The sequence below is a fragment of the Camellia sinensis genome, chromosome 4 (assembly GCF_055761805.1).
Source record: "Camellia sinensis isolate YWXY chromosome 4, ASM5576180v1, whole genome shotgun sequence".
Lineage (NCBI taxonomy): Eukaryota > Viridiplantae > Streptophyta > Magnoliopsida > Ericales > Theaceae > Camellia > Camellia sinensis.
The window spans coordinates 41530780-41551763 of record NC_138964.1 but is presented as its reverse complement, the minus strand read 5'-3'; the positions used below and the strand labels follow the sequence as shown (position 1 = coordinate 41551763).

Here is a 20984-nt window from a genome sequence, read left to right as displayed (position 1 = left end):
ATTCAAAATTACTTATCATTGTCTGATAAATAATTGTCCTAAACACCACTGGGTATAGTTTCCCCTGTCAACTAATAGTATTTTCAAAATAAATCATTATATCTTATTATTTAAATGATTATTAATGTGAGAGACATTCCGTTTAGATTGATTGGTTTCCGTCTAGTTAATCTTTTAAAAACGAAACGTGACAATGTTTGAAACTCGAACTCTCACTATCTTTTAAAAACGAAACGTGACAATGTTTGAAGCTCAAACTCTCAAATGGTGACTATAGAAGTGATGACACGAGGAAAATAGTGTACTCGATGACAATCCTTGCGTGCCAAACTAGGAACGCGATTAGTGCAACAATGAGATGCAACAGGCTAACTTTCAAAGGCTGTAGAGATGGTTAAATCTTCGACAATGCACTAGCAATGAAGAATAATGGTTTAAGTTTAATTTAAGGTTTAATTTAAACCTTAAATTAAACTTAAACCTAATGGAAAAAGAAAATTGAATCCCTAATAATATTAATAAAACTCCTAACAAAATTCTAATTAAAAATAAAATAAAATACTAAATAATAAAGACTAATAAAAATTTTAAAGGTGCTCGCACATTCTGCATCAAAATCTCACATCATATTGACAGAATTAAGTCCAACTAGCCTTCAATCGAAAGGAAAAAAGAAAAAAAGCCATAAAACTCTTGCCCAAGAAAATAAAAGACTAAAAAATAAAAATCACAAATTTACCAAAAATAAAACACTGCACAAGAAACTAGTTTTGCAACCAACACCAATTAAGCTTTTATTGAGTATAGAAAGTCATTCAAGGTGTCCAAACAATGTCAATTGGAATTAAAAGTCACTCCTTGACAGCATTGCACTTCTACAACAAACTGCTTTCTTGCAATTCAAGAAAGAAGCACCAATTGGTGGAATAAAAATTCTCAAGAGTCACTGACTTGCTCAAGTGCTGGCATTGAGTTTCCTGACAAGAAGGATTTGAAGAGTGTAAAGGCTTGTTTGGGTTTATGCAGGGGTACTTCATGACCTGCTCCTCTTACTGTAACGAATGTGAGCCCCGCATACCCCTGTGTCCAGCCTCCCACCTGTTCAATATATCATATTAACTTCGTATGATCACTGCTAATATGCTACAACGTCAACCAATAAATAGTACACGGTATAAAATACACGTATAATCCTAAAAGCATGCGTTTCGAATCAATTTGGTCAACCAAGTTTCAATTTTATCAATTTCTGTCTCCAAAGGTTTCCATCCAATTTGATTCAAATTGGCCCAGTTTCAAACAACCATCTAAATCATCAATGGAATAATACTAAAATTCATATATGGTCCCTAAAATGTGTGTAAGAAATAATGTATAGAGAAAGAGAGAGAATAAATTGTATGTATTATTATTGATTGATGTAATGTTATATTAATTACAATGATTCATGATTTCTATATATAGAAGAGGGTGAGTGTGTAGTAGGTAAGGAGTAGGTGAAGTGGAGGTGGTAGTGGTGTAGTGGGTTAGGTTTAGTGGAGTAGGTGAGGTGGTAGTGGTGTAGTGGGTTAGGTTTAGTGGAGTAGGTTTAAGTGGGTGAAGTAGGTGGAGAGTAGGTGGATTTTAACAGCCCCCCGCAAACTCAAGGGGGATAGGAACTAACCAACTTGAGTTTGGAGAGAGTAACAAAATAAGAAAATACATAAAAATAAAAGAGGATAGGTGACACTGTATGGTCGTGTCAGACCATTGGTGAAGACACTGGATGGTGGTGTCATAACGTTGTAGAGGACACTGTATGGGGGTGTCATAACGTTGTAGAGGACACTGTATGGTGGTGTCATAACGGTGTAGAGGACACTGGATGGCGGTGTCAGACCGATGTAGAAGACAGTTTATGGGGTCATGTCGGACCGTTGTAGCAGATAATGCTGTGACAGTTGTTGTGACAGTTTACGGAGTCTTGCTGGACCCTTGTAGAAACTAACCGGAATCAATGTCGGGACAGTTTACAGAGTCTTGTCGGACCCATAAAGGAGCTAACCGGAATCAATGTCGGGACAGTTTTACAGAGTCTTGTCGGACCCATAAAGGAGCTAACCAGAATCAATGTCAGGACAGTTTACAGAGTCTTGTCGGACCCATGAAGGAGCTAACCGGAATCAATGTCGGGACAGTTTACAGAGTCTTGTCGGACCCTTAAAAAGTCGCACCCTCAAAAGGTGTGCCCAATCCATAAAAAGGCGTGCCATCAAAAAGCGTGCCCAATTCATAAAAAGATGTGCCATCAAAAGGCGTGCCATCAAAAGGCGCGCCCACTTCATCAAAAGACGTGCCCGACAGAAAGCGTCGAGCCATCAAAAGGGGCGCCGGACACGCGGCGATGCACGTGATTGACAGAGCGCGTGTCGGCCTCGTCGTCTCTGTCTTTATAAACCAAAGCGAAGTCTGAGGCTTGGAAGCATAACAAACCAGTTGAAACCTCTTCGTTCTCTGTAACATTCTGTAACCAACCCTTCTCTGAAACACTCAGCAACCCAAAAACATGGCTTCTTCTTCCCGTTCAGCTACCCAGAACATAGCCTCTTCTTCCCGTGGTCTGCTCACTCTCTTTCCTGACCTCAACGAGTCAACAAGAGAGATAACTGGTGCGGTGGCCTGTGAACCTCAACCAAACACCTCTGGTTTTGCTCCGTTGAACTTTCCGATGCGGTCGGTGGAGCAAAAAATGGCAGTGCAAACGGATATTGAAGCTAATCAGTATACATTGAAGTCCTGTGTTGAAACTATGACTGCGGTCACAAACTTGTCGCACCGGCTGCAGAGTAGGACAAATGAGGTGCAGCAGTTAAACGCCCAACTGGCTCTGCTCCAACGCATGTATAAGGATGCGCGAGCAGAGATAAGTGTGCTAAAGGCGGAAAACAAGGAGCTGAAGCGGAAGGCCACCGTGATGTTCCGATTTGGAGGTCCGCCATATGCTGTAGTGGAGGAGCAGGGTGGAGTGATCGTGCCCAGTGGAGTGGGAAACACGGAGGCAACACCGTCAAGGGCCGCCCAGGACGGAGGCAAGAAGAAAAGACCGGCAGAATAGGCGAAAAAATGAGATCGGTGGGTGGCCGTCTGCAGAAAAGAAAACAAATCTTGTGGTTGTTTGTTTTTTGTTTTTTTTTTTTTTTTTTTTTTGGGTGTAAAATGGTGATCGGGGTGAGCCCCAACATGAATAAAATAAGGGAAGGTTTGGTGTGCAAATTTGTATTTTTTTTTTTTTTTTTTTTTTTTTTTTTAATATATATATATATATTCTATATATTCTAGTGGGATGAATGATGAGTTGTATGAAACGATGGGAACAAGTCCATGTGGGTTAGGGAATGGCGATGATAATGTGTTGTGGGTGGTGGAAAAAGTAAAGTGAGAGAGTGACACACTGTAACATATTAACATAGTTTATCTTAGGTTTACCGGCACATTCCTTTTCTGAAGATATGCATTCCAGCTCAAACCACTTCAAATAATTCACAAATCTCATCATCACCTCACGTGATAAGAAGACAAATTTGCAGCTGTAACACTGCCCAACGTGGGTGAACAGTTGGTTGATAAAAGTCCTTTGGTGAAGTGATGGCGAATCATCCTCACTCTTGAGCCCCTCCATTACACCAACTTTGGTACCGTTTACCTTGGAAGGGGCTTGTGCATTGGCCTTAACCTGCAAACCCCCAGTGGCAGCAGATTTTGATTTAATCCCTCGTGCATCCACATTTGCTGGAGGTACTCCAAGCTTGCTGGATGTCTTGGCACCAGAATCGGGTGGAGGAGATGCAACTGGAAAAAATGCAGAAGTAGCGGCGGTAGCAACCATTATGAAAAATCTATCACCAAGCTGAGAAGAATCTGGAAGAGCACGGTAGAAAACGTCAGAAATTGGATGTTTTGGTGGCAGATTCGAAGCTGTCTGAGTGCGGAAAAGCAGTTGAGAATTGCGTGATTAGTGAAGGTCGTTTGGTGGAGAACGGTGAATCAGAGACGACGTCTGCGAAACAGTGTGCATCTCCGACTTCAAATGTGACAAACGAGCCTGAGGTGGCTCAGAAATGCCCTAAGTTAGGCATGACTTCTGTGCGTGGAAGGAGGAGAGATATGGAAGACGCTGTGGCCATTCACCCCTTGCTTTGCCGCCGGAGTAGTCAGAATCCGGCGGATTTGCACTTTTTCGGCGTTTACGACGGCCACGGTTGCTCACATGTGGCGATGAAGTGCAAAGATCGATTGCACGAGATAGTGAGAGACGAGCTCGAAAGCCACGAAGAAGATTCGTGGAAGAAAATGATGGAGCGAAGTTTCTCTTCTTGCAGAGTTACGGCTGTGGAGAGTGGAAGGTATGTGTAGAAAATTCCAGCGGGCAGCAAAGGCAAAGGTGTCGGCCGGCTGCCCGCCGGTGAGAAAGAAATACAGGTTTAAATCTTATCGCTCTGATACCATGTAAGAAATAATGTATAGAGAAAGAGAGAGAATAAATTGTATGTATTATTATTGATTGATGTAATGTTATATTAATTACAATGATTCATGATTTCTATATATAGAAGAGGGTGAGTGTGTAGTAGGTAAGGAGTAGGTGAAGTGGAGGTGGTAGTGGTGTAGTGGGTTAGGTTTAGTGGAGTAGGTGAGGTGGTAGTGGTGTAGTGGGTTAGGTTTAAGTGGAGGTGGTAGTGGTGTAGTGGGTTAGGTTTAGTGGAGTAGGTGAGGTGGTAGTGGTGTAGTGGGTTAGGTTTAGTGGAGTAGGTTTAAGTGGGTGAAGTAGGTGGAGAGTAGGTGGATTTTAACAATGTGTTATGTCGCTTTGGCTCCGAAAATTTTAGAATTTCCATTTCGTTTCTAAACACTGTAAGATTATGTTTCGTCTTTACACCAACTCATATGCAAATATTACAAGGAGAAATTACAACATGAAGCTAGCACGGGAGGTAAAATATAAGTTCAATAATGGTCTAGTTCACATGAAGCACATATTGAATTTCATTGCAAGGATCAATTTTGCACAACCAACCATTGAAGCAATCCTTGAAACTTTTACTACCTTGATGTTTGAAGGTTTTGATCAAACGAGCATGGACTTTTGGTTGTTTCCTTCTCTACTTTGGAATGAAACGATGGCAGAGGCTTGAGGAGTTTGACAATTTGATATTCGATAGGAACATAAAATTGCTTTCTTATATTTCATCTTATTCATTAGCAAAATTGAAAACTTTTGGGAGCAAAGTGACATGAAACGCATACTTTAAGAAACATAAATGTGTTTTAGATGATTAAAATTTTGTCCATTTCATTTATAAACATTGTAAGACTATGTTTCTTCTACTTCATCAGCAAAATTGAAAACTTTTGGGGCCAAAGTGATACAAAACACATAGCATTTTATTATCAATCTGTTAATTATTTAGATAATCTGTTTGAAATTGAACCAATTAGACTCACATTGAAAACTTTAGGGAAAAAATTGAGAAGGTTAAAAGTTGGAGGATAAAAGTAACAAGAAATGCATATTTTAGGGATAATAATTTTTATTCATAAAACATATTTTAAGCATATATTTTACAAATTAATTGGGTGAGCATGCCTGTTATTCTTTTCATCTATAATAACTGGATAAACAGAAAATTTGATGCCAAAAAAAAATAAAATAAGAAGAAACTGAAAAAAGTGGAACTTAGTACCTGCCCATCATCATACCAAGCTTGCCAAGGGCTAACAGTTGGAAGCTTGAGAGCATTTATACTGTACCGGGTGGATGTAACTGGAATTACAGAATCTGTATCGCCACTGTCATTAAAGAAATGAAACATAAGCAGACGTACTTTACCCATTTGACAATTGAATGGTGTCTCTAAACCAATATTTACTCAACAATTGACTACATATGCTATACTAAGATGGGTGGACTTTTCATTTCTGTGAATTCTTTCTTTCCCCACTCTTTTGTTATGATAAATAAATCTCTTGCTATTGGGTCTAAACTTCTACAACTAAAGAACATAATCAGAGTACAATGTTATTACTTTCACAATTTTCTTACTTGAATATTTGAATATTAACTTATATCTATTTGCTTTACGTCATGTATTTTCCTTCTGCATTAGTATGTCAATATTTTGTATTATGAACTTATATTTATGAGACTATCATTTTTAATATTATAACATACTTCATTTTTTTTCCCCCTTAGCAAGTGAAAACTTATCCATAAGTATAATTTAGTAAAGTAAAGAAAATTAAATACATAAAATAACAGGAAAAATATCCATAAACTTCAAACTAGTATAAAAGTTAGTACATACATTGGATTATATTTAAAAACTAAACAAAACACATCAAACATCATTTTGAACCTCACTAAATGTGATTCTGAAATAAAAATGTGTATTGGTTTATTTTCCTAAAGTTGTGTAAAGAATTCAAAAATTACGGCTCTAGTTTCCACTATCGTTATGCTACAGCCATTACACACCGCAACCGCGTCAATACTACCGATATTGTTACGGTAGCCGCAACTGTTATTTAAAACCTAGGTCCGCGAGGACGATTGGCCGATCAACCGGTGGTCCATATTGATGCGTTGTGTGTTGATTTGGTCCATTTCGATAGAATTGATGATAATTGTTGCATATACCTATCATAGCATGCATGCACTTGGTTATAGAGATTGTGGTGACCACGTTCTTTTGCTCAACCCCTACATTTCAGGTAAGAACTGTGGACTGGTGCATTGACTTGGGCAGGGGATTCCAATATTGTGGACCAAAGATCAGTAGGCCTACGTTTAATTTGGGGCTATGGCCCTTATGATTATTGCATTGTAATTAAATCTGAATTTGTAAATCTTATCAGTTAATAAATGAGATTTAATATTTCCTTTCAGTATTTAAATTTATGTTATCTTATGGGAGGTAGCTTGGCGTTTTAAGCATTTGATTGGTTAAACAAGAGGAAAGAAAATGGTTTTCTACCAACTATTCGCGCTTAGGTTAATTAGTTTCTCCCTAATTAATCTTTTGAAAATTGGGGTGTGATACTACAGGTGACATGTGAGCATTATCTATATCATTATCACTAGCCAAACAAATTATTCCTACTTAGATGATGTGTTCATATATTGCTTTCCACTATGTTTGCTCACTGTGAATCACTCCCAACTTCCACGAAACCATCATTTGTGATAATCTTTATTCGTGAGAATTAATCTCTTTTGTGCCTTCTTTTGTAACACAGTCAAAGGGTCTTAACTTGGTTTCATAGAACTCCTTACTCATGCTGTCATTTTTGTTTTTGCGTTGCAAATAACAAAAACAATTTATATAAAGGATACCAAGCTGTTAAAATGAGGACTTAAATGGCCGCTCCTATTTCTAAACTTTATTACATTGAGGATTGGTACAAGAGATAAAAGGACCATACAACCATACATACTCTTATTCTTCATTTTCTATCTTCCTCTTAAATATTTTTAATGGAGAAGTCCAGGTGATGGGGATCAAAATTGGTTTTTATTTCATTTATGCTTAATGTTAGGATTTCTTAATTTTAAGAGCTAATTATGTACTTTCATTTATTTTGGGATTTATTGTTTATTTCCATATTTGGACCTTTGTGGTTGGACTATAACTACTAGGCTTATTGCTATTAGGAAGTACTTCTAATGTTAAAAATAACAGTTTTGGCTATTATTTAGTTTCTTTTATATTCTGTTCCATTGCTTGTTCCAATTTCCTCTACCATCAGGTATCATCAAGTCAATCAGATGTTCTTGCTCTTCTGTATGGTTCGTCTAATCTACTCTTAAAGCACGAGAAAATTTTCTTCATGCATGGGAGACAAATGTTATCTACAGAATTTATGACAGTTTTTTAAAGCGGCTACCAACTTATTCGCCCATAGCCACCTTTTTCACTTTGGCACATTTGTGATTTTGATGACATTTTTTCTGTTCATACAACCTACTCTTGCAAACTTCATGTAATCCCATGTCAAAAGAGAGAATTTCATTTTGCAATGGCTATTTTTTGACACCTTTGGCAAGAGTCTAAATACAGATAGCTACCCTCCACTTTACAAATCTATTTGCAGATTAAAGAGTGCAAATACCAAATCTCAAGAAAAATGAACATTTTCTATGATTCATATACTTACTTTTTGTTTGAGTGTTGGAGACGAGTGTTTTACACAATCCGTCACATCTCCAGAGTTAATTATATAAAGCAGATTTGCAAGAGCGATACGGACACATAATCAAACCCTATCTACTTTTAGGATTTGGGATTCATCTGTAAGAATGGAAGTTATCATTTTACTGTAGAAAAATACTGAAAAACTAGTATGTACCATGGATGTAAGGCTACATACATAGCCAAACAACCTTACTAACAATTTTCTCTTTAAATATTATCAAGGATTGCCTTGATATAAACTTCATATTTTTGATCCTATGCTTGCTACTCATTAATCCATGTCCTATCTCAGATGTACTTTTTTTTTCTGTGTATAACCTCCTTTTTTTCGGTACATGTGTATGACCTCCTTCAATTAAACCCAAAATTGTACCCTTTCAGGATTAATGACCTCACCTACAGACTCATGTCCTCGATTCAAAATAGCTGAATGGAATTAGATAGAGAAAATGATTAGATAGGAAAAAAGCAAAAACAAAAATGGAAAACAAAAAACCAACAAAAATCATGAAAGGAAATGACTGGGGAAGACCGTTCCTGGTGCTGATGAAAAATTCAAATTGGTTTTGGAGAGCATCCTTATTTCAATACCTACCACTAATTTAATTGATAAGCAAGCACAGTGAGACCAACATTAGAATATACAAAATGCATCTGCAAGCAACATGGGAAAGCACACATTCAGTAAATTCCTGAAAAGTTATGCTGAATATTGAAAAATACCTGAATATCCAAATACGTAGTCCTGAATGGATAAGTTCACGGTAGATGTTGAGCACTGAGGTAGGGGAATCCTTCCAATTTTCATTTACCAAATCACTGCAGAACAGTAACAATGTCATGGAATATCATCAAAACATACACTTCGTATGCAACTTGATGAATCAAAGCTCTCATAAATTACTGCAACCAACCCATGATAGTGACTAAAAATTCTTAAGTTGCGCTACGAAATGTACCATAGTTAGTAATAACTAAATGCAATACACACATGGTGCAATGGACATGAGAAATACAACTCTAATATCAACTTGGTCACACAATAAAAAATCTATGAACTTAATCTCCTTATTTGGATCACAATAACATCCACAAATCTCTACATGAGATCTAGGTAGACTGAGGGGCTGTTGTATATGCTTCTTCCCGAACATGTTTTTAACAGTTGGATCAAGAAAGCTGAATTCCCTTCCTCCTATTTATATATGGATTTTCTTCCAAATCATGAAAACCTTACTGAAACTCATATTATAGTACTAGGAGATAAATATGTCGCTCCACTATTATGGTACCGATAATTATTCATTAAAACATAGTCCTTGACTAAGGAATGGATTCAAGCTGACCAGACACCATAATGTTGTCCCAAATCTAGTTTATTTGTTAACCTAAGGCGATTATGTGATCAACAATTTATACCGTCAAGTAGATCTACCTGCAGGTATCCCATTTAGATGGTGCATTTGCCGGGAGAACATGAAGTGCCTTTTGAACCTCAGGTTGATTGAAGTAGACAACCGAATGCTTCTCCGTGCATGGATCGTATGTCCGGCCAATATGACCAACCACCTATCAGATTAAATTATATTTAATTAATGATCAAACTAAAAAATTCTCAAAAACTTCAGTAGCATTCGGAGAAACCTTCTTCTAGGGAAAGGTTTTAAACTTCAATTTATCCTCATGTTTGGCACACCAGGGGTAAACATGTACATCAATTCAACAAGTACACAGAATTTTAGTGGAAGCTTAAACTCATGTTGAGGAGAGCAAAACAAAATATGCTTACACGTGGAACTATTTGTGTAACCCCCTAAGGAACTCTTTGGAAAACTAAAAACACGACAAACCAATTACAAACCCTGGCCCATGCCACCAAGCCCATATCTGGCAAACATGGATCAGAAATAAAGGGTTTAAAAGATTTCAGAAACTTTTGCAAAGAAAATAATAAAAACCAATTTTGAAATGGATGACACCAGGAAGGGCTGTCCAAAATATATTTGAAAGCAACCCAACATAATGCTTTTTCTAAGCACCCTAATATTATGTGAAAGAACTCATGAGAATAAAAATAAAAATTCATTCTACAACTTATAACAAGTGAAATATATTCTTCGGTATGTTATGTACATACGTACATGGCGTCTCTTCAATAGCCGGTTTGATGAGCTAAAATTGGCAGTGCACGGAGGAGTGAAGATGCTATATGGATCAATATTTCCAAGTTCTTCACTAGCAATATCCAGAACCTTATCACACTTCTCTGAGGAGTGTATAAATGGCTGGAAGTCGCAAAAAAGATTCAGCTGCTTGTATGTCTGGTCAGAAATCATACCAGCTGACCACATAAACTCGAAAAGTCCCAAATGGTCGTGATAATCATCCGTTAAAGCATTTCCCACCTGTGTTACACATACATTAACTTACTTCATACTGCAGAAGCACAATTTTATGTAAAATTTCCAAGAAGAGTCCATACCATGTAGCCCTTTAAATTTATTGTTTTTTCCTTTTTTGCTGAGTTGTACCTCACAATGGCTTGGCTTAGCTGGGGAACATAATGTCCTGGAAGTGGAATACAGAGTTCAATTATATCAAGCCCAAAAAAAATTGTTAAGCCACTAATAAGGTGGTGCCCTGTTTGGATGTCAACATCAAAATCTTCCCCTCAATTTTTCACTATGCCTTGTATTTCCATTCAACCCAGATTTCCTTTGAGAGGAAACCCTAGACCAAAAGCTATAAGATTAAGACCATATCTATGAAATCATCCTTTCAAATGTAAATTCTTTTACTTTTTATTTATTATTTGTAGATGGGAAAATATTGAGGATGAATGTATTATCTAAACTCTTAAATAACTAAAACATTTTGATTTTGTGTTTTCAAGGATTAGAAATTTATGAAGATGTTAATAATCAGGTAAGGAGGATAATATATACAAGACACATTGGAGGCAAACCAAAACAGAGGATTTGTACAGGAAAAAATATATATATAACCGAACAAAAGAGAAAGTACATTGAGAAAAGAATGATTTTCTTTTGGGGGGTGGCAAGTTGAATTCTTCCTCCAAATAAAGAAAGGAAACTTAAGGAATAATATCTCACATTCCTTCTCTCAATGTCTTCCACTTTCATTGGTCCTTTGAAATAAAACTGTTTAAGAATTTCTCTGTTCTCTTGATTCAGCTTTTAGCTCCTCTTAATGTTTCTTCTTTTCCCTGTGCTCTTGATTGAGGTCTAAAACCAAACTTAAGAACAAGAGTTTCCCCCAATACAATGACAGAATTAGACCCACCCATGGGACATCAGTGGCCATGGATGTTAGACGGAGAACCCAAATGCATTCTGACCAAACTACATAATCATTTGAATGGGCAGATACAACCAAGTCAGAACATCCCCAAATGCCACCAATTTCACCACAATATTTCATGTGATGTGTTCATTGTTAGAATAGTAGAAAGAGAGAAAATAATATGTATTGTATTGAATGTATTGTATTGAATGAATTTTCCTATATAATTGAAGGCCTGTATATATTGGCTGAGAAAGAATATCCTACTAAAAACCTAACTATGACCATTCCCAAATATATCTAGGAAATCAATACTTAATATATCTAGGAATACCACATATACATTAACATTCATAAAGTATCACTTTTACAATGAATTAACAAGCATTTACCTGCATAACTCTCTCCTGTGAGATAGAAGTCTCTTCCTTTATACTGGGGGAAACGCTCAAACCAATTCAGTAAGAATGTCAGTGAGTCGGAAGCTGCAAGCCAAAGGAGAAGAAGTAAATATTCAACAGCATAGAAACAATAATATATATTTGGAACTTGGAAGCAAAAGTATGTCATACAAGAAAGGTATTACCAGTCCTTTTATCTCCATTGTTCAGCAAATCAGATGAAGTGTTCGAATATGAAAAACCAACTCCAACAGGGGAATCAAGAAACAGTACATTGGCAACTGCAAAATGGTACAATTATATTTCCTTGGAGGAACTAAAGCAGAGCTTACTTTTTGACATAAATTTCTCAATCATAAATTTCTGTGATATACTTTACAAAAAGAAATAACCAAAACAAAAATGAAAAATACTCAAGCAAGATGTAGAAATTAGAATCTGATGCAAAATGCTGGAAATTTGTGTTAATGTATATAATAAGATAGTGGCATGTATATAATATGATAGTGGTGTTGGTGGTAGATAGTGGCATGTATATAATATGATAGTGGTGTTGGTGATAGATAGTGGCATGTATAGAATATGATAGTGGTGTTGGTGGCAATGTATATAATATGATAGTGGTAGATAGTGGTAATATATAATATGTAAGTGGCATATAATGGGTTATAATGATGTTTGTAATATCTCTTATATAAGGAGTGTCATTTGGTCTTGTAAGATAAGAAGTTTTGAATATAACAGAAATATATTCCTTCTTCCTCATATTTTCGGAGTTCTTCTTCCTCATATTTTCTAAGTTGGTATCAGAGCAACAAAAAACACAGCAGCCCTAAAACCGTCATAGCCATGTCGGAAGTCACGTCCGAAACCACTTCAACCCCTGCCGCTGCCATTCCGGTGAAAACGTCCAACTCTCACTCTGTCCAAATCACCACCATCCGCCTAAATGGTGATAATTTTCTCCGCTGGTCACAATCTGTCCGGATGTATATCCGTGGGCAAGGAAAGATCGGTTACATCACTGGTGACAAGAAGGCTCCTGCTGTTAATGATCCGCTGTTCGACAGTTGGGACGCTGAAAACTCCATGGTTATGACATGGTTGGTCAATTCCATGGAGGAGGATATAAGCTCTAATTACATGTACTATACTACTGCACAAGAATTGTGGGATAATGTTAGTCAGATGTATTCTGACCTAGGAAATCAATCTCAAGTTTTCGAATTAACTTTGAAGTTGGGAGAGATTCGTCAAGGAGATGATTCCGTCACCAAATATTTCAATTCGTTGAAAAGGTTGTGGCAGGATCTTGACATCTTCAACACATACGAATGGAAATCGGTTGACGACTGCAACCACCACAAGAAAACTGTGGAAGACAGCCGTATTTACAAGTTTCTTGCCGGCCTCAACATTGAGTTCGAAGAAGTGCGAGGAAGAATTATTGGCAGACCTCCTCTCCCATCCATTGGCGAAGTATTTGCCGAAGTCAGAAGGGAAGAGAGTCGAAGGAGCGTCATGCTTAAGAAAAAATGTACTGGTGAATCAATTGAAATTTCTGCTTTAATTAGCGATGCTGCGGCCAACAAGGCTGCAAATTACCAGCGCAGGTTTGATGATAAGCCACGGGTCTGGTGTGATTTTTGCAACAAGCCTCGCCATACACGCGAAACGTGTTGGAAGATCCATGGCAAACCTGTCAACTGGAAAAGCAGCAAACAAGGAGAGAAGAATCGTGGCTTTCCTACCGCTAATGAAGCCGATTCAGGTCCCTTCAACAAAGAGCAGATTGATCAACTCTTAAAGCTGATAAAATCTAACTCCTCATCCGGTACTCCTAGTGTTTTGTTGGCACAAACAGGTAGAAATCCTAAAGCCTTCTCTTGCCTAAACTTCTCTCCGTGAATCATAGATTCCGGTGCCTCCGATCACATGACTAGTTTTTCCCATTTATTTAGTACCTATTTCCCTTGTTCTGGTCATGACAAAATCAGAATAGCCGATGGTAGTTTTTCACCTATTGCAGGAAAAGGATTTATTAAACTAACTGAGAAAATTAATCTCAATGCTGTTCTTCACGTCCCCAACTTAGCCTGTAACCTTTTATCTGTCAGTAAACTATCTAAGGATTCTAATTGTCGTGTTACATTTTTTGAATCCCATTGTGAATTTCAGGACCAGAACTCGGGGATGATGATTGGGCGTGCTAGGATGCTTGAAGGTCTTTACTACTTTGATGAAGTACCTGTTAGTAATAAAAAAGCTCAGAGCTTTAATAGTACTAGTTCAATCTCTGTTCGAGAAAAAATAATGCTATGGCACTATAGGCTAGGACATCCTAGTTTTCTTTATCTGAAACATTTATTTCCAGAATTATTTAAAGGGATTGATTGTTCTTCTTTTCATTGTGAAAGTTGCATTTTTGCAAAATTTCATCGCTCTACTTATTTGCCAAAACCTTACCAGGCTTCCAAACCTTTTTATTTGATTCATGTGATGTTTGGGGCCCTTCTAAAATCACTACTCTTTCTGGTAAAAGATGGTTTGTTACATTTATTGATGACCATACCCGCCTATGTTGGATTTATTTGATGAATAAAAAATCTGACGTGAAAAATTTATTCACAAATTTTTACAATATGATTGAAAACCAATTTCAAACCAAAATTGGTATTTTACATTCTGATAATGGAACAAAATATTTCAATGAGCAGTTGGGTGAGTTTTTGGAAAAAAAAGGGATTTTTCATCAATCTACATGTCGGGATACCCCTCAACAAAATGGCATTGCAGAACGAAAAAATAAACATCTACTTGAAGTAGCACGTGCTATAATGTTTTACATGCATGTTCCTAAATATTTATGGGGTGAAGCAATTTTAACAGCCTCTTATTTGATAAACAGGATGCCTACAAAGGTGTTAACATACAAAACACCTTTTGATTGTCTCAAAACTTTTTTTCCTGACACGAGGTTGTTTTCTGATTTACCCGCCAAAGTTTTTGGATGTACTGCCTATGTTCATGTTCCCAGTCAATTTCGTTCAAAACTTGACCCCCGTGCTATAAAATGTGTTTTTTTGGGTTATTCCTCAAACAAAAAGGGGTATAAGTGTTTCGATCCTCAAACCAAGAAATTTCATGTGAGTATGGATGTGTCATTTGTGGAAACAAAATCCTATTTCTCCAACACTTCTCTTTAGGGGGAGACAAGTGGAGTAGAAGATCGTTTTTGGGATATTTCTATCCCGCTCCCCAATGTCATTTATCCTACACAAAAACCACATCTGTCTGATAATGATCACTTAGGAGAACCAAGTTCTATGGTGCCTAGTCAAGAAGATTCTTGTTTAGGGGGAGAAGTACTACAAAATGATCTAAATCCTGAGCTTCAGGTTTATTCTAGGAAGCGATTTCAACTGAGGAATAATGACCCCAATGTCCATCCTAATGACCCGAATGTCCACCCGAGTTCTGGCATCGAAATTTTAGGTAATCCTATTCCTTCTATTTCCGACCTTGATGTTCCTATAGCAATTAGGAAAGGTGTCCGAAATTGCATTAAACATCCTATTGCAAATTACCTCTCCTATCAAAGACTGTCTAAAAACCATAGAGCTTTCACATCTAGGATTTCACACTTGTTTGTTCCAAGGAATATACAGGAAGCATTGGATGATCCGAATTGGAAATTAGCAGTCATGGAGGAGATGAATGCTTTAAGGAGAAGTGGTACTTGGGAGATAGTTGATCTACCCAAAGACAAGAAAACAGTTGGGTGTAAATAGGTGTTTACGATAAAATGTAACGCAGATGGAAGCGTTGAGAGATACAAGGCGAGACTGGTGGCTAAAGGCTTCACTCAAACTTATGAGATCGACTATCAGGAGACGTTTGCTCCTGTTGCTAAAATAAATTCCATCAGAGTACTGTTATCTCTTGCAGCAAATTCAGATTGGCCTCTACATCAACTTGACATTAAAAATGCATTTCTCAATGGTGATCTTGAAGAGGAGGTGTTCATGAGCCTACCGTCGGGATTTGAGCAGAGACTTGGAAGCGATAGAGTATGCAGATTGAACAAGTCATTATACGGACTCAAACAATCACCAAGAGCGTGGTTTGAACGCTTTGGGAAGGCAGTTATCAGTTGTGGCTTCTTGCAGAGTCAAGCAGATCACACAATATTTTATATACATTCAAAAAACAGTAAAATTGCAATTGATTGTTTATGTTGATGACATCATTTTAACTGGTAATGATGAAGCAGAGTTAGCAGCCCTCAAAGAGAAACTCGCAAAAGAATTTCACATTAAGGATCTGGGAGCCCTCAAGTATTTCCTCGGAATGGAATTTGCAAGATCCAAGGAAGGTATATTCGTTAATCAGAGAAAATATGTTCTTGATCTCCTTGGAGAAACAGGTATGCTTGGTTGTAAGATGGTGGAGACTCCGATCGAGCCTAACTTGAAGTTACAAGCTGCTAAGGCTGAAGAAGTCAAAGAGAGGGAACAATATCAGCGACTTGTAGGGAAATTGATTTACTTGTCTCAAACGCGGCCTGATATTGCCTTTGCAGTCAGCATGGTAAGTCAGTTCATGCACTCACCAGGGGCAGAGCACTTTGAGGCCGTTTATAAGATCTTAAGATATTTGAAAGGAACTCCAGGGAGAGGCTTACTGTTCAAGAAACATGGACATCTTCAAGTTGAAGTATACACAGATGCAGACTGGGTAGGAAGTGTTACAGACAGGAGATCAACATCCGGATACTGCTCCTTTGTAGGTGGGAACCTAGTTACATGGCGGAGTAAAAAACAGAATGTGGTAGCTAGAAGTAGTGCAGAAGCAGAGTTCAGAGCTGTTGCCCATGGAATCTGTGAAGTAATGTGGATTAAAAGAATTCTTGAAGAATTAAAGCTTTCTCACCCGACACCTATGAAGGTCTATTGTGACAACAAAGCAGCTATATCTATAGCTCATAATCCAGTTTTACATGATCGCACAAAACATATAGAAGTGGATAAACATTTCATCAAGGAGAAAATCAATGCTGGCATAATCTGTATGACCTACCTTCCAACAGGTGAACAATTAGCTGATGTGCTAACGAAGGGACTACACAAGAAGCAATTTGATAAGCTGACTAGCAAGCTGGCTATGGAAGATATCTTCAAACCAGCTTGAGGGGGAGTGCTGGAAATTTGTGTTAATGTATATAATAAGATAGTGGCATATATATAATATGATAGTGGTGTTGGTGGTAGATAGTGGCGTTGGTGGTAGATAGTGGCATGTATAGAATATGATAGTGGTGTTGGTGGCAATGTATATAATATAATAGTGGTAGATAGTGGTAATATATAATATGTAAGTGGCATATAATGGGTTATAATGATGTTTGTAATATCTCCTATATAAGGAGTGTCATTTGGTCTTGTAAGATAAGAAGTTTTGAATATAACAGAAATATATTCCTTCTTCCTCATATTTTCGGAGTTCTTCTTCCTCATATTTTCTAAGTCAAAATAACAATAACAAAAATGAACTATTGTGAAACATGTATTTGATGAAAATGTAGATATATTTGTCAATGCTCCTGTGCACAAATAGAACTTGATACTTATTCTGTAGTATTCTTAACTAAAACAATGAGATGCAGTCCTAGATATTAGCATTGGATTAAACATGATATAACCCTTGGATTTGCAGGTAGACAATAATGTCCATCAGAAGTGGCTGGACATGCAACTAAATTACGATATCAAGATCTCTAAATGTTTTGGGGGAAAATATGAAAATATTAGATATCTTTTAGTTGTATTTATATTTCTTGTTACCAACCTACTGCTCAACCTAGGGATTTTGAACTTATATACTACTTGTGCAGCCCATGAATCAGAAGATATCCCAAAAAATAGCGACTGATTTTGCAGATGTTTTAACTTAATATATTTTAAAAAAATTCACAAGAGCCTATATACCTTGATTCCAAGCATAAGGGTTCAAATAAAGAGTCTTCCCATCTTTCTCAATGTGAAAAGGTCCAATTTCCTCAGCCATTCCATAAGCGATTGATGAACAGCCAGGCCCTGAAGAAACAATTTTTGGGTCAGCAAAACTATTTTATATAATATTAGCTAATGATATTAACCAGACTCAGAAACCAAAAACCTATCAACCATAAATGTCAACAGGAATGAAAAGAAAAGAAACACTACAATTTAGAAAATTTTCATTAAATAAACTCACCCATTTGATCAATTAAGAGATGAGAATTAAACACAACTAAGTTACGGATACGCATACTCTACATCCAACATATAAGCATATGCTGGCACAGACAAACAGAAACACATGTTTAGGAGGAGAAAGAAATAAACATGCATAAATATGAAAAATAAAAGAATATGAAGACTGATTGGTTTTGTTTTCTAAAATTTTTGGCAAACATGAAAAATAAATTTTCGAAAACCGTTGTGAGGTGCCTTCTAATTTTTACTGTGCACTTAAATTTACTATAACCGTCCTTTTATAGAGGGTGGAAGGTCAAGACCGGGATTGAGAGTGTGACAAGATTGTTGAGGGGTTTAATTGAGATTGCGAGATTCAGGGCCCTGCTATGAAGCATGGGTACTTTGAAAAACATGCCGTACCCGTACCGGGTACTTACCAGTGTACCGTATCTCGTATGGTACTTCTGCATACGTACCGGGTACACGAAATACGTACCAAAGTTTTTTCTTCTTAATTTTTAACGTACCCAGACGTACCTAGTATATATCTTAGCCGTACCGTACCTCAGTTGAAACAATATTTTCCTTCTATTACAGTGATAAAACTCACTTCACTAGATTTCTTTTTTAATTTTTGTTTTATGCTTAACATGATTTTAAAATTAAAGTATGATTTGTAAGTTATTTAATATATTGACATTTAATTTTGATTTATACTTTTCCTTTTGGCATTAAATGTTAATTATAGGTTGGACCTTAACAAATTAAACTATTTAATTAATTTTTACATTACTCTAAATTAAAAATAAATATTTTTTTATTAACGTACCAAGCCGTACCCGTACCCGTACCCTATTTTTTTTGAATTTTACCATATCGACGTACCCGTATCGTACCAATACCAGTACTCGTACTCGTACCCGTACCTATGCCATAGGGGCCCTGTAATCCTTTTATTGTGCATAGTGGATTTGAACTCCTCCCTGACGTAGGCATATTACTGAACTATATATGTCTTGTGTTATGTCTGTTTGCTTTATTTCTCTGTACTGTTTCCTGATTAGAACCATACCATTTCTGCATGAGTAATGCTAGAAATCCCAAATATTCTACCAAAAGTTTTACCAAATGTCTCACATGTGGGTCCCATGTGGATCCCACAGCCATGTGAGACATTTGGTAAAATTTTTGGTAGAATTTTTGAGGCCTCTAGCATTTTTGTTTCTGGATAACAAAATGATGGGCATTTTTAGGTGCCCACGAGAAAGAAAAAGATGCCCATTGGCTAGCTTCAGCTCATCTAAAGGGAGCTTTATCTTTAGATTGGGTTAGGAATCCTCCTTCTTTCCTGTAGGATTTGTTGCCTTCTCAATTCTCTCTGTATCCCGAGGGCATTTCCTAGTTCCAAAGCTAAATAAATAAATAAATAAACAAAAATAAAAATATTTGATGGCCATTTCCGAACTTTTCGTTACTTCTGTTTCAAAAAACACGAAAAATGAAAATACAGAAGACAAAATTGATTCCAAACAGGCCCTATCCATCTAAGCATACACACACATATACATACATATATAAGCTCATACTTATCTAAATACATAGTATATGAAGATAAATTCAAATTACTGGGCAGAAAGTAAGAAGGAATTGAAAACTGTACACCATATATCACTAAGACAAATTATAAAGAGTTTACTTGTCATACAACTACAAATCAAAACATCAAGAACAAACAGGGTATATTTGTAATTGAAAGATATAATACCTCCATTAAGCCAAAGAACCAGAGGCTTGGAAGAAGGGTCATCAACAGCCTCAACAAACCAGTAAAAGAGTGCCCTCCCAGATTCCTCATTGACTGTGACATACCCAGAATAGTGTGCAAAGCTCACATCAAAGGCTTGGCCTGGAAGGTTTGAAACTCTGTCTAACAACTGTTGGTTATGTGGGTCCGAAGAAAAACTATTGCTACAACTGCCTATGCAAAGATTGGTGATGAAAAAATAGATGCAAAGCACAAAACCCCATTTCAGATTTGACATCTGTGTGTGGGGTTTTGTGAACAGGATTGAGAATATGGAGATTTTGATTGGGGAGAAAAAGAATATGATGCTGAGGATGTACTAAGATTGGGTATTGGGAAGAGGAAAAGGTGTGTGGTTGGGTCAATGATCGTCTGTTAACGTGTATTTGCTATTCCCACGCTATGTCTGTTGGGTGATGTTGGAATATTAGTGGGTTGGGAGGGTAATGCTATATCGGTGTGGGGTTCGCAATTTTGTGGCCCCACATCTATATGAACATTTGGTCATTTATTTGGTAAAAAATTTAAGATTTTTAATATTTTTCGGAAGTAAATAAGTATATTTTTTGTTTTTTAATGGAATATGAGTTGGGTATGAGTTAGGTTTGAAGTGAAGTGATAGAGATATGAGATAATTTAAATAAGATAATTTAACTTAAATAAAATAGTAATTTTTTGACTTTTTTAAATTATGATAAATAAAACCTAAATAATTAAATATTTCATATGAATGCAGAACTTGAAATTTTATAGACAACACTTCTATATAAAATATTTATTCATTTATTTAGTCTATGTTTGAAAAGTGGGTTTTGTGACTCTTTTTTTTTTTTTTTGTTAAAATAGTCACAAAAAACAAAATAAGTTTTTTAGTCTAATAAGATAAAACATCACATCTAATCCATAATCATTATATTTTTTCTCTCACAAAAAAAATCAAAAAAGTCAAAAGTCGTACCCAAACCACGCTTTTTAGCCCAAGTTAAAATAGTCAAAAAACCAACTCTCT

The 20984-nt window shown here is 36.6% G+C and overlaps 1 protein-coding gene across 1 annotated transcript; it reads right to left on the bottom strand.

Moving 5' to 3' along the window:
* Positions 1-768: 768 nt before the first annotated feature.
* Positions 769-20387, bottom strand: LOC114299769 (serine carboxypeptidase II-2). The gene is made up of 10 exons (XM_028244603.2): positions 19937-20387; positions 17920-18027; positions 12118-12213; positions 11924-12016; positions 10711-10796; positions 10370-10633; positions 9664-9797; positions 8952-9047; positions 5721-5826; positions 769-1098 (listed from the first exon to the last, which is right to left on the bottom strand). The coding sequence occupies exons 1-10, from the start codon at positions 20211-20213 to the stop codon at positions 937-939; spliced, it is 1422 nt and encodes a 473-aa protein (XP_028100404.2). The 5' UTR covers positions 20214-20387; the 3' UTR covers positions 769-936.
* Positions 20388-20984: the final 597 nt, after the last annotated feature.

Excerpts from the sequence above, each read along its gene's own strand:
- LOC114299769 (XM_028244603.2), bottom strand. The coding sequence starts at position 20,213 with ATGTCAAATCTGAAATGGGGTTTTGTGCTTTGCATCTATTTTTTCATC. Across the intron at positions 12,214-17,919 it reads CCCTTATGCTTGGAATCAAG|TTGCCAATGTACTGTTTCTT; the intron begins GTATATAGGCTC and ends ACCATTTTGCAG. Across the intron at positions 5,827-8,951 it reads CTACGTATTTGGATATTCAG|TGGCGATACAGATTCTGTAA; the intron begins GTATTTTTCAAT and ends CTTTAATGACAG.